The sequence below is a fragment of the Zerene cesonia genome, chromosome 24 (genome assembly GCF_012273895.1).
Source record: "Zerene cesonia ecotype Mississippi chromosome 24, Zerene_cesonia_1.1, whole genome shotgun sequence".
NCBI lineage: Eukaryota > Metazoa > Arthropoda > Insecta > Lepidoptera > Pieridae > Zerene > Zerene cesonia.
Genome location: NC_052125.1, coordinates 1873955 through 1887181, shown reverse-complemented (window position 1 = coordinate 1887181; position 13227 = coordinate 1873955). Strand labels below are relative to the sequence as shown.

General features: G+C 36.6%; 1 protein-coding gene across 1 annotated transcript in view; it reads left to right on the top strand.

The window, feature by feature from the left end:
- The window catches only part of LOC119836355, a 29366-nt gene that overhangs the window by 9521 nt on the left and 6618 nt on the right, over nt 1-13227 (top strand). Inside the window, exon 2 of the mRNA XM_038361659.1 lies at nt 9177-9372. Coding sequence (XP_038217587.1) covers nt 9184-9372 — 189 coding nt within the window. The 5' untranslated portion in view covers nt 9177-9183. The remainder of the gene's footprint in view (nt 1-9176; nt 9373-13227) is intronic.

Sequence of the window (13227 nt, the reverse complement as noted above, 5' to 3'; positions counted from 1 at the left end):
ACACACACACACACACACACACACACACACACACACATACACACACACATCCTCACAAACTTTCGCATTTATAAAATTAATAGGAAGTATGATAAAATGTTAAAAATAACTTATAAAATAAAAATATTAAATCAAGTAAATAAAATGTTAAATCAAGTAAATCGTACCTCCATACAGAGTACATGTGAGGAAATTATTTACTCCCGCCTATACTAATCAGGATAATAAGATAAACTCATGAAATGATTGTATTTTCACTGATACTTGATAAGTGTATGAAGTTTGAGTTAAATATCCGTTTAAAGTTTGTCAAATTCGAGTCTAGAAGACTGAAAATAATAAAAAGGTGTTAAAACATTGAAAAATCAAAAAAAAAAAAATTCGACGATTTTTTTTCTATAGTTGCAGTAATGAGTTAGAAAAAAAAAATTAACAATTATTGTAAAAAAACATTGTGGGCAAGTCTCCCCGTGACCACGCTCGCTGTAAAGTGTTCGAAACGTCGGGTTAATAATATAATGAATAAATCGCGTTTAAAATCCGTTAAAAAGTTTTTAATTTCTAAACATTGTTGGCTGTTGTATGCGTCTATGCTCTCTTATGCGAGAATTAGATACTTTATGACGTTAATAATTATAGTTAAAAAAAACACGCCTTTATTGCAAATTGAACTAAAAACTAGATAATAATTTTTGATGGCAAAGAGTTGAATGTAACTATAGTTGCAGATGAAACAATCAGTCATAATGATATATAATAACCTCAAAACAAAACTATTATAAAATTTAATTTATTACACAATGATTCAATTCAGAGTAAACAGCGTGGGGTGCTTAATATTTTTATATATTACAATCATCATTGGTAACTATCTATGAGAGGATAGTTATGAACTACAGTAAAATGCACCCCACGCTTTTACAGTAACACTTTTACACATTAACAACATTGGTAACATTCGAAAGAATTTATCAATCCTGGCAAATCCATTATGGATAATGGGAAACTGTTATTAAATTATTGCATTGTCATCGGTCCTTGATACGTATGCAAAGTTTCAAATTAATCAGACTTCTGGAAATTGATGAAAATGATGTTCAAAGATTCCATTACATACATACATACATACATACATACATACATACATACATACATACATACATACAGGCCAAGCTAATAAAAGCGCGTTAAAAACCGACCAACCGTCTCCTTGGTACAGTGGTTAACGCGTGAGCGTAGAACCGAGGGGTCCTGGGTTCAATTCCCGGTGGAGACCCACACAAAAAATAATGTCTCGATCTGGCAGGACACAGAAAGCTGATAGGTGATCAGCTTTCTGTGTCTTTGTCTTGTCCGTAAAGAAAATCGATCAGTGAAGCAGATGTACATCATTTGCCCCATACCCCACTAGGCACGGGACTTCACAACTATCACGTTAAAGCCTATATGACTCTAGCCAATCTATCTTCCGACCCAAAAATGATACTATAAGATCGCTCTGTTCCGACGTGAAGGAAAGACAATCAGTCAAACACTTTCGCGTTTATAATATTAGTTACATGCATACACAATTGCACACGAACGAAGCCGGGTTAATTTGCTACTTTTATATACACAGTTACGCATTAAAAAGCAGTGGCTCAGTGGTGAGAACCTCGAACTTCAAAATCGATAAGTCGAGGTTCGAGACCGGGGCGAGTGTGCAGGAAATAAATTGATTTTTCAATTTATTTGCACATGTGGATAACATCACCACTGCTTAACACGTTGGCTGCTGAAACACACCTGTTGTGTAAAAATGCTTGGAACCAAGGATGCGGCTTTACACGCCTAGCGTGTGGAAGCCGGCATCCGCGATAAATCGCGTCTCCTGTGCGTAAAACACGCTGTGCGTGTTTAATTTTCTAAGCCGCCAGTGCGTGCGGGCAACACATTTTTATCATAAAATATATTTTTTATGATTTCTTTCATTTTTATTATTTTCTTTGTTTAGATAGTTAGGATGTAATTTTAATAAAACGAAAAAGAAAATATTTTGTATAAATAATAAAAAAAGAAAACATAAATTTACGTTGGACAACGTTTTATATACAAAATAACCTCTCTAATATCATTGGTTGACGATAAATTGATACGCTGTTATATTAACACTCCGAAGCAAAATATCTGAAGCGCGTTCAGCATGAAACTTTTATTGCTAATCTATATTCTATAAGAAAGAATATCTTTATGTACGAGTGTTAACAAATCAAATTCTAGTATTTTCTTGTGTTTGATTTTACACGAGTATTATTTTTAACGGATTTTGAACGCGAATCATTCATTATATTACTAGCAAACCCGGCGAACTCCGTTTCGCCACCAGATGGCTGTATGTGAAAAATGATTTTCCCGCTTTTCTGTTGAAATTTTTCCTGAATGTTCTTTGCTATAAACCTCACGGAGCTCGAGACCTTTCCAACGAATGCAAAACCATGGAAATCGGTTCGTGCGTTCTGGAGTTATAGCGTCAGGAAGGAAAACCCGACTTATTTTTATATAGTAGATTAACCCGACGTGAAGTGTTCGAAACGTCGGGTTAATAATATAATGAATAAATCGCGTTTAAAATCCGTTAAAAAGTTTTTGTTTCTAAATGTATAATACTCTAAAAAGTTTAAGGAGAGGTCGTTATTCGTACCTTTTCAGCTCATTGTTCATTATAATATATAAAGTATTTTGAATAAAATACAAATGTGTGCAGAAAAATAAAGACTACTGTAATTTCTTTAAAAATAAATCGCGATATCAGAAATAGAATAATAATATTAAAAAAAAAAATTTAGAACACACACGGTGTGTCCGCCCGCACAGCTGGCTCGAGACTATGCACACGCGCAGCGTGGGCTCCCGCACCAGGGACAAAAGCGGTACGGCAAGATTGCCGCCGGTGCGGGAGACACGCTGAGCGTGTCATAGCCGCATCGCCGGATGAAAAAAGTTTCTGGATCAGCAGTGAAATTGTTAAAACGGTGAAGAAAAACATCGTGAGGAAACCGGCATGTCCGAGAATCAAAAGTTCGACGACATGTGGCATCTGCCAACCCGCACTTGGCCAGCGTGGTGGATTATGGCTTAAACCCTTATAGGAGGCCTGTGTCCCAGCAGTGGGAACATATATGGGCTGATGATGATATCATCATCATGATGATATACACAGTTAATATTATAACTATGTTATGACGATTACAAAGTGCTGCGAATTGAATAAATAAATGTTTTGAGTTTGAGCTTGAATTTGAGTTATCAAGTGAGGGGCTAAGTATTCGTTTTTTTAATCCGAATGTTGACAGCTACGTAACGAACCGAACGTCGCCGAGTGCTATTTTTTGTAATAACAAGATGAACCAGTTGTAAATGTTAGAACGATCAACTGTGCTGTTTTTGCAAAAAATGTATTTACATATCTCGCAGTCGTAAATTGATCTATTTTTTTTTTTGTTTTTCGATTCCAAAAATGACACTCCACAATAACAGTGTGATATCCTATTCTACTTAATCGTATCTTAGTAATATTATAAATGCGAAAGTTTGTATGGATGTGTGTGTGTTTGTTACTCTTTCACGCAAAAACTGCTGAACCGGTTGCAATGAAATTTGGTACGTCGACAGCTGGACAAATGGAATAACACATAGGCAACTTTCTATCCCGATACTCCAACGGGATACGGACTTACGCGGGTGAAACGCGGGGCGCAGCTAGTATAAAGTAAACCGTTACAGATATTTAAAGAGTGTTTCCAAGCGAATCAATGTTGTTCACACGAAATTGTCACGATACAAAACACCATTTGACCCATATAGGTCATTGACTTCCCTATTCTAATTATCATCACTTCATTTATAATATTAGTAGGATAGTAGGATTAGTTGGATTGCCTGGCTCATACATCTTCGGATATTTTGTCGTTTGAACCCCCATGACGTCGCAAAATAGCGCATAATCGATCCTATTCATAGTTGAATCGCATAGTTATATACCTGTAATATTTGTCAACTAAATTGAGACGGACCGGAAAGCTGATACCGGAATGACTCGATCTACAAAGCCCCATTATGGATAGATATATAATATAAATTGTTTATCATACATACGAAAGAATTTATTCAAATCCTGCATCATTTATTCGTCGAATATTTGAGTGCAATTAAAAACTCGATTTTTTTATATCGGTTAAATTGATCAATGTTTGCATCTAATACATGCATGCTTGTTATAACTTCACACTATCACAATATTAAGAAAATTTAACTCATCTATGAATATTTATATGACATATAAAGGTTAATTTAAACAAATGATGATACACTGGCATAGATTTATTGGCGGATATGTGTTTTTATTCTGAACTTAGTGTTAAGAACTAAGTATCTATATTCAATTCATTAAAACGATATAGAAAGTAGGAAAACTGCTGTTGAGAACGAAAACACCAATGTCTTGATTGAAACTATACTATTGAACATTTTTTTGGGTAAGGGGCGGGACGCGTGAGTCATGAGCCCGAGGTACAAACCCCATGTTGTTAGCAACTCGGGATGGTATTTAGGGGCTGCCGTGCGCATGTTTTAATTTCTTTTTTTATCATTATTTATTATCCTACTATCCTACTTCCTACTAATATTATAAATGCGAATAATGCCTTTGGAGAGGCGTAAGGTCGACTGCAGACCTTACGCTTCAATGGATGGCGACTTTTAATTGGAAAGGCGACTTTAATTAAGAAAGGATTGACAAGAGGAACAAGGAAAAGGACTGAGAAAGGATATGGGTCTCCGGCTCCCCCACTCGCCAAGGAAAACACAGTAGCATGGTACTATTTCACGCCTCTCTTCTGTGACGCAATGGTGACAGTATTTGAATTTTATTATCTGTAACTTGAAGTTCCAGGTTCTTAGTTTATTCCTTGTTTTTCGATCATATTATATTTTTACTAGCTGTTCCCTACAGCTTCGCCCGTTTGGTCAAAATTAATATTCATGGTACAAACTTTCATCCCCTATTTTATCCCCTTGGAGCTAGAATTTATCAAGTCCTTTTTTAGTGGAAGTCTGCATCATAATTTTAGTTAATATTTGAGTTTCGGTTGAGTCAGCCTACTTTGCGTTTCATATATCTACACTAATATTATAAAGCTGAAGAGTTTGTTTGTTTGAACGCACTAATCTCAGAAACTACACGACCGATTTGTAAAATTCTTTCAGTGTTACATAGCCCATTTATTGAGGAAGTCTATAGGCTATATATGCACCACGGGCGAAGCGGGGGCGGACCGCTAGTTAAGATATATTTAGAAGTGATATTACGTTCGAATGAATCTTGTCAGTAACTAATATTTTGTAGATCCAAATCTTTTATCGGCCGTCTGATTGAACGGATGAATATCTTTAATTTTTAGTTTTATAGCATTGAAATGCTTGCTTGCTTTCAAAAAATTTCCCGGATGAATATCCTTTTAAGCCATTAATTGATAGACTGAAAAAGACAGTTGGCTGTGATGTTTTTATTATTTACTAGCTTTTGAAAACCGGAGTAGTATAATAGATGCTTTCGTACATAAACCTTCATCTTGAGTCACTCTATCTATTAAAAAAAAAACTCACCAAAATCTATGCAACGGTTTTTAAAGATCTAAGCGTACATGCATACATGGGGACGGACGCGGGAAGTGACTTTGCTTTATACTAAAAAAGTGAAGTCCCGTATCCGCTGTACTGGGGTATGGGGCAAATGATATACATCTGTCGATTTTCTTTCTGGACAAATAGGTGATCAGCCCTCTGTGTCCTGCCAGACCGAGGCATTTTTTTTATTGTCCCCACCGGGAATCGAACCCAGGACCCCTCGGTTCTACGCTCACGCGTTTACCACTGTACCAAGGAGGTTTGTTGTGTTGTTTGTTGTTGCTTTGTACTATGTATAGAATATTATCTTCACACATTAAAGTCACTGCTGACTCTAGTCAGTAATTGAAATAAAAAACTCGTCATATACAAGTTACCGGACGTGATAAATAACCGAACACAACGGCATAACCAGTTAAATGTATTAGCGATGGACGTGTCGTGTAGGGGTAATGTTTAAATGATCTTTTTTTGGCAATTTAAATTGGAATGCCGTCGAAATGTCAAGAGTCACAGATTTGTTAATAAGAGTATAACAGATACAACACGTAGGTAACGTGATCAGATAGTTTTTTCTTACCCTTCGCAGTCCTTTCCTTTATTCCTATCGCCAATCCTTTCTTAATCCCTTCCCAGGAAGTCGGCAATCCATTTGTAGAGGCGTAAGGCCTGCAATGGACCTTATGCCTCTCCAAATGTCCACGGGCGGTGGTAGCGCTTACCATCAGGCGTCCCACCAGCTGCATTGCCGACTGTAACATAAAAAAAAATCCTATCCTACTAATACTATAAATGCGAAAGTCTGTAAGCGTGTGTGTGTGTGTGTGTTACTCTTTCACGCAAACCTCGCGCGCGTATATCCAACGGTGACAGAGGTTTCGAAATCGGTCGAGTTGTTCCTGAAGTTAGCGCGTACAAACAAACATACTTATCAGCTTTACATTATTAGCATAGAAGTTACTAGATTCCGAACTGTCACATAAGTATTCTATTTAGCTATTTGCTATTCCTGTAATCGGATAGAAGTGATTCGTTTATGTTTTTTCGATCAGAGAAAGCAAATAAATCTTGATTAAGTGTGTCAAGTAATTAATGCGTAATTTAGGTTTGTTTGATCAACAGTTCGTTTTTAAATGTAGATATATAGTATACATGTTATATGCTACATATATAATACACTAGCTGCGACCCGCGGTTTCACTCGCGTAAGTCCGTATCCCGTTGGAATATCGGGATAAAAAGTTGCCTATGTGTTATTTCAGTTGTCCAGCTGTCTACGTATCAAATATTATTGTAATCGGTTCAGTAGTTTTTGCGTGAATGATCGTTACAAACTTTTGCATTTATAATATAAGTAGGATAGGAGTGGGATAAATTCAAAGAATATGTTAATGGATTGTTTTTGTAAGACTGACTTCCATCCGGGCGAATTGAAACAATATAGCTATATATATAGCAGCTTTCCGCCCCGGCTTCGCACGTGGTACACATATAGCCTATAGCCTTCCTCGATAAATAGGCAATCGAACACTGAAAGAATTTTTCAAATCGAACGCGTAGTTCCTGAGATTAATGCGTTCAAACAAACAAACAAACAAACCCTTCAGCTTTACAACATTAGTATAGATATATATACATAAGGAGCATACGAATCTAGCATTTTTGTATGTATATTATTCAAGTAACTAAAGCCTTGAGGAACCAGTCTTAACTCAACCAGTTATGCAGACCGTGGAATTAGAAATGCCATAAAAACCTAGGTTTGAGACCGCTCCATATCTCGACGGACGGGTTAATTAAAAATATATAATATTATAATATAATGAAACGTGTGTTTTTATATAAATCGGACATTTGAGCCGCTCTGAATGTGTCATGTGGAATCATATTTGGTGAATGTGTCCTTCCTGCTAATCCTATCCTACTTCCTACTAATATTATAAATGCGAAAGTTTGTATGGATGTGTGTGTGTGTGTTTGTTGCTCTTTCACGCAAGGACTACTGAACCGATTGCAATGAAATTTGTTACGTAGACAGCTGGATAACTGGAATAACATATAGGCAACTTTTATCGCGATATTCCTACGGGATACGGACGTACGCGGATGAAACCGCGGGGCGCAGCTAGCTAGCTATAATTCGCTGATAAAGAAAGCTGTTAATTTATCTTCAATTCAGCAAGTTTTATGTGTAAATAATAGTAATAAAAAATCGCATCACAGTATCACACTAATATTATTAATGTGAAAGTTTGTTAGTCCGCCAATCACACTGAAATGACTGAACGGATTTTGGTTAAAATTTTGTATGAAGAGAGGGTATGACCTGTGTTGGGTGATGGGATACTTTTCATCTCGCTTAAATGCACCCTTGGGATGAAACAGGAATCTTGATATCCGGGCGGCGCCGGGACGAGCGTCTAGTATAATAAAAAAATAATTTGACCGAAAGACTCTATTACAACGACTTTTTCAGTTGCCAATATAACAACAAACAATAAGAAGTCTAGGTTAAGCAACGGTTAGCATAGTTATGAATTGGATGGTGACCATTTTTTTTTTTTGTATCTGCTCTGAAGCTTATTCGCAAGTCCGACTCGCACTTGACTGATTTTATTGTATCAGATCGTGTTTTTAACTAATTTATCGCAATGTATTTTAATTGTACGTTAATCAAATTACTTTTACTACTTTACTACTTTTTAAAACTTAAAGTAGTCGTTTGAGAATAGTATTAATATATCTATAAATTATTGTAAAAAAACATGTAAAATAATTTATGTATTAAACGTTTAAATTTAATAAATAGTAATATATTCTCACAATTTAAAAAATAAAATTCAAATTACTATACTAATTTTTTTATATTTAATATATGTATATGTAAAAAAAAGTATAAATTTTCCTTTTATTCTATTATCAGTATAATTAATTCACTTATTAATTTAATATATTTTATAAGCGTTTTTTTTTAAGTGTTTTATTAATCTGCTATATAAACCTAGTCTAGTCAAGACAAGCAGTGTTTTATAAATCAACTGTATGTATTTATGTTTGTATCGAACCAACTCTAAAACTGAAAGATTTCATTTAAATTTTGTACCCTTAATAGCTTATAATCAATCAGTCAGGGTCAGTATCCATCGGTAATAGTTGTTTGTAATAATTGTTGAAATTTGTCCAGTAGTTTTTGTGTGAAAACATTACAAACAGACATACAAAAACATATAACGACGGGGCTTGACCGCCGATCGTGTAGACTGGTCGAGTTACCTCCCTTTTCTATGGAGGAATTACACCTCCCTCCATCCACAACGACTACATTTTTGATTGAAAATTTCTCTGCAATACTGTTGATTTGATTTGATTTGATTTACACACACTAAACACATGAACGTTATAACTGGCCTTAGTTGCAGACTAGGCATGAGAGTGACTTTTTTTTAATTATTCTGCAATGCTATCGATCTCGATGTGATTCGATTTGATTTGATTTGATTTGATATCCGCAGACTGGATATGTCGACGCGCAGCGGCGCGGGCGCGATACGTGCGCGGCGCGGGCACAAGGAGCGCTCGAAGAACTTCACCGAACTGGAGAAGCGGACCGTGCTCGAGCTGATCGCGCGCCACCGGGACGTGCTGCGGCAGGGGCGCTCCAACAACGCGACCAACAGGAGCAAACAGGTGTGTGCCCCATCATCATCATCATCATCATCAGCCCATATATTTTCCCACTGCTGGAACACAGGCCTCCTTTGAGGGTTCAGGCCATAATCCACCACGCTGGCCAAGTGCGGGTTGGCAGATGTCACATGTCGTCGAACTTTTGATTCCCAGACATGCCTGTTTCCTCACGATGTTTTCCTTCACCGTTTTAAGCAGTGGCGATGTTATCCACATGTGCAGATAAATTGAAAAATCAATTTATTTCCTGCATGCCCCGGTCTCGAACCCCGACTTATCGATTTTGAAGTCCGAGGTTCTCACCACTGAGCCACCATTGCTAACAACAGAGGTTCACGTGGGAGTCGAGCGCGCTTCGGCACGAATTGGGCCATCTCGCACCGGGGAAGTACCACACCCTCACAGAACCGGCGTGAAATAGTAGCATGCTGCTTTGTTTCGTACGGTGAGTGAGGGATCTGGTGGCCCTTTTCCTTTTGCTCACCCTTCCCAGTCCTTTTCTTTATTCTCTCATCTCCCCTCCTCTCACTCCCACAATAAATATTTATACTTCTCAACCGCCTTCAGAAAAAGAAGTAGCAGATAGTAGTCAACTGTATTAGATATTTGTTGGGTCAGATTCAGGACTTTCGACTGGGTGCGCAGATTTTTTGGGTTTCCTACCTCAAACTGGATGGACTATATTGTTATGGCCTTTTTTGTTTTTGAGTGTTGGATTAAATGTTTTCTTTCTTTCTCTCTGTATCTGTTTCTTTCTCACTATCTTTCTTTCTTTCTTTCTTTATATTTGGTTGCGACTGTTGGATTAGGATTAATTTTTAACGTCGGGCGTAAACCTACAAACCTTGAGGCAATCTAGATACATTGCTTCCACGATAAATAGATTAAAACTAAGGTCAATGCGAAACGGAATGTAATTTTATCAAATAACTATACGAAACGATATTAATGTTAAATAATTAATCTATCAGATTACGATTTACGTAGATTGCGTTAGAGTGGGAACTGAATTGTGTCCTACTAGCTGCGCCCCGCGGTTTCACCCGTGTAAGTCCGTATCCCGTAGGAATATCGGGATAAAAGTTGCCTATATGTTATTCCAGTTTTCCAGCTGTCTACGTACCAAATTTCATTGCAATCGGTTCGGTAGTTTTCGCGTGAAAGAGCAACAAACACGCACACATCCTAACAAACTTTCGCATTTATAGTACTAGCTGCGCCCCGCGGTTTCAGCCGCGTAAGTCCGTATCCCGTAGGAATGTCGGGATGAAAGTTGCCTATATGTTATTCCAGTTTTCCAGCTGTCTACGTACCAAATTTCATTGCAATCGGTTCGGTAGTTTTCGCGTGAAAGAGCAACAAACACGCACACATTCTTACAAACTTTCGCATTAATTATAATATTAGTAGGATAGTAGGATTGAGATTTAATAAAAAACAACCTTTTACCGCTTGTCAAATCGTCTGATACGATCTATCGGTTGGAAATTTTGCATCTTCGTATCATTTAAATGTTTTAAATTTAAATAAACAATTAATTACTATTCGCTGATGGTGCACGCGAATCGATCTGGTTCGAAGCTGAACTAGACTTGTTGTGTGTTAATTAAAGGGGCGATACACTTTTTTATAAACTTATTCGAAGATCTGGAATTCTTAGGTTTTAATCTAAAGCATGATTTTAATGCGACCTCAGTGTACCTTTATAATTCTTTCTGTGGTTGTTTGTATATGTTTTACATATTTTTGTTTATGAATGCTCGTTGCTTATAGAGAACTAGCGGTCCGCCCCGGCTTCGTCCGTGGTACTAATCTCAGGAACTACTGGTCCGATTTGAAAAATTCTTCCAGTGTTACCTAGCCCATTTATTGAAGTAGACTATAGGCTATATATGTACCACGAGCGAAGCCGGAGCAGACCGCTAGTATATTACATTTCTATTCTAAAGCAATTACAAGTACCTAAAACTTTTATAAAAGGAACCTCAGACAGACCAATCCAAAATCAGCACTGTTTCAAATCTGTATCTAATCATACTAGCTGTAACTCGCGGCTTCACTTGTGTGGTGCCCGGATGAAACGTAGTCTATGCGCTAATCCAGACTATAATCTATCTCTGTACCAAACTTCATACGGATACGATAAATTGTTTTCGCGTGAACGAGTAACAAACATGCATACATTAATAAACATTTACAAGCTTTCGCGTTTGTAATTTAGTTATACTATAAGCATGGTCATATCATCATTTCTTGGCAATAAATACCTCTTTCTTTGTTTCGTTCTTTCTATGAAATGCTTGCTTTCTTATTGAAACTGCGCGGCCCAGCCTAGTCCTACTTCCTACTTCCTCTTTCTTTAATATGACATTTGGTACGTAGACAGCTGGACAACTGGAATAACATATAGGCAACTTCTTATCCCGATATTCCTACGGGATACGGACTTAAGCGCGTGAAACGGCGGGGCGCAGCCAGTACTTCATATAACACAGATTTTAATATCGCAATTCGTGATGTTTACTGCTAACATTGAATACATATCGAGTGTCAAAGCATAACACCTATCTGTTTGTTGACTACGTGTAAAATGACCCATAGGAATGCTTAGTGGGACATTGCTTTTTGTACTAGTTTCTTGGTAGAAGGGTCTATGTGTTTTCGTGATTTTATGACTGTAATTATTTATCAAAAAACTAAACTAATCTATACTAATATTATAAAACTCTTTATTGAAGGCTTTTTCTCTTTATTAGAGGCTACTATTATAAAGCTGAAGAGTTTGTTTGTTTGAACGCGCTATTCTCTGGAATCACTGGTCCGATTTGAAAAATTCTTTCAGTTTTTGATAGCCCATTTATTGAAGAAGGCTATAAGGCTACTTATATCACGGGCGAAGCCGAGGCGGACCGGTAATATCAAATATTTATAAGAATTTTACTAGTGTTATAAATGCAATGTATATATGTATATATGTATATATGTATATATATATATGTTTCTGTGACTGTCTTTAACGTTGTAATAGATCGACTGTCATAGGATTTTGGATGTTTGCGAATAATTTATCAAGTGGGTAAAGATACTCTTTCTTATACATATATAAAATTCTTGTCTCGATGTTATTTACCTTAATCCTCCGAAACAGGTGAACCGATTCATGTCAAATTATATGTGCATTTCGGGTAGGTCTGAGAATCGGCCAACAACAATTTTTTATAACCCTAAATGATAAGAATAAGGCAGAAAAGCGTTGGCCGGGTCAATTAGTAGTTATATATACAAGTGTCTTGGTAGAAAAGAGGTTCTATATTTGTGGTTTATGTATATACCTAAAGACCAATAAAAAGTACGAATATTAATAAGCATTTTGTTAATATTATATATGTGACAGTGTGTTTGTTTGTTTGTTTCCGAGTGCCACACGTCTTTCGTTTTTTTTTTATACTAGCGGTCCGCCCCGGCACCCGCCCGTAGCACATATAAAGCCTTTCTCAATAAATGGCCTATCTAACACTGAGAGAATTTTTCAAATCGGACCAATAGTTCCTGAGATTAGTGCGTTCAAACAAACTCTTCAGCTTTACAATATTAGTACAAATTAGTTAAACATTTCAACGTTTTATTTTCTTGTGTTTGATTTTACGCGAGTATTATACATTTAGAATTTAAAAACTTTTTTTTTTAACGCGATTTATTCATTATATTATTAACCCGACGTTCCAGTCTCCCCGTGACCGCGCTCGCTGTAAAGTGTTCGAAACGTCGGGTTAATAACATAATGAATAAATCGCGTTTCAAATCCGTTAAAAACTTTTTAAATTCTATTTCAACATTTTTATTATTTTTTTTTTTTTAATTTTTCGTCTGTTCTTC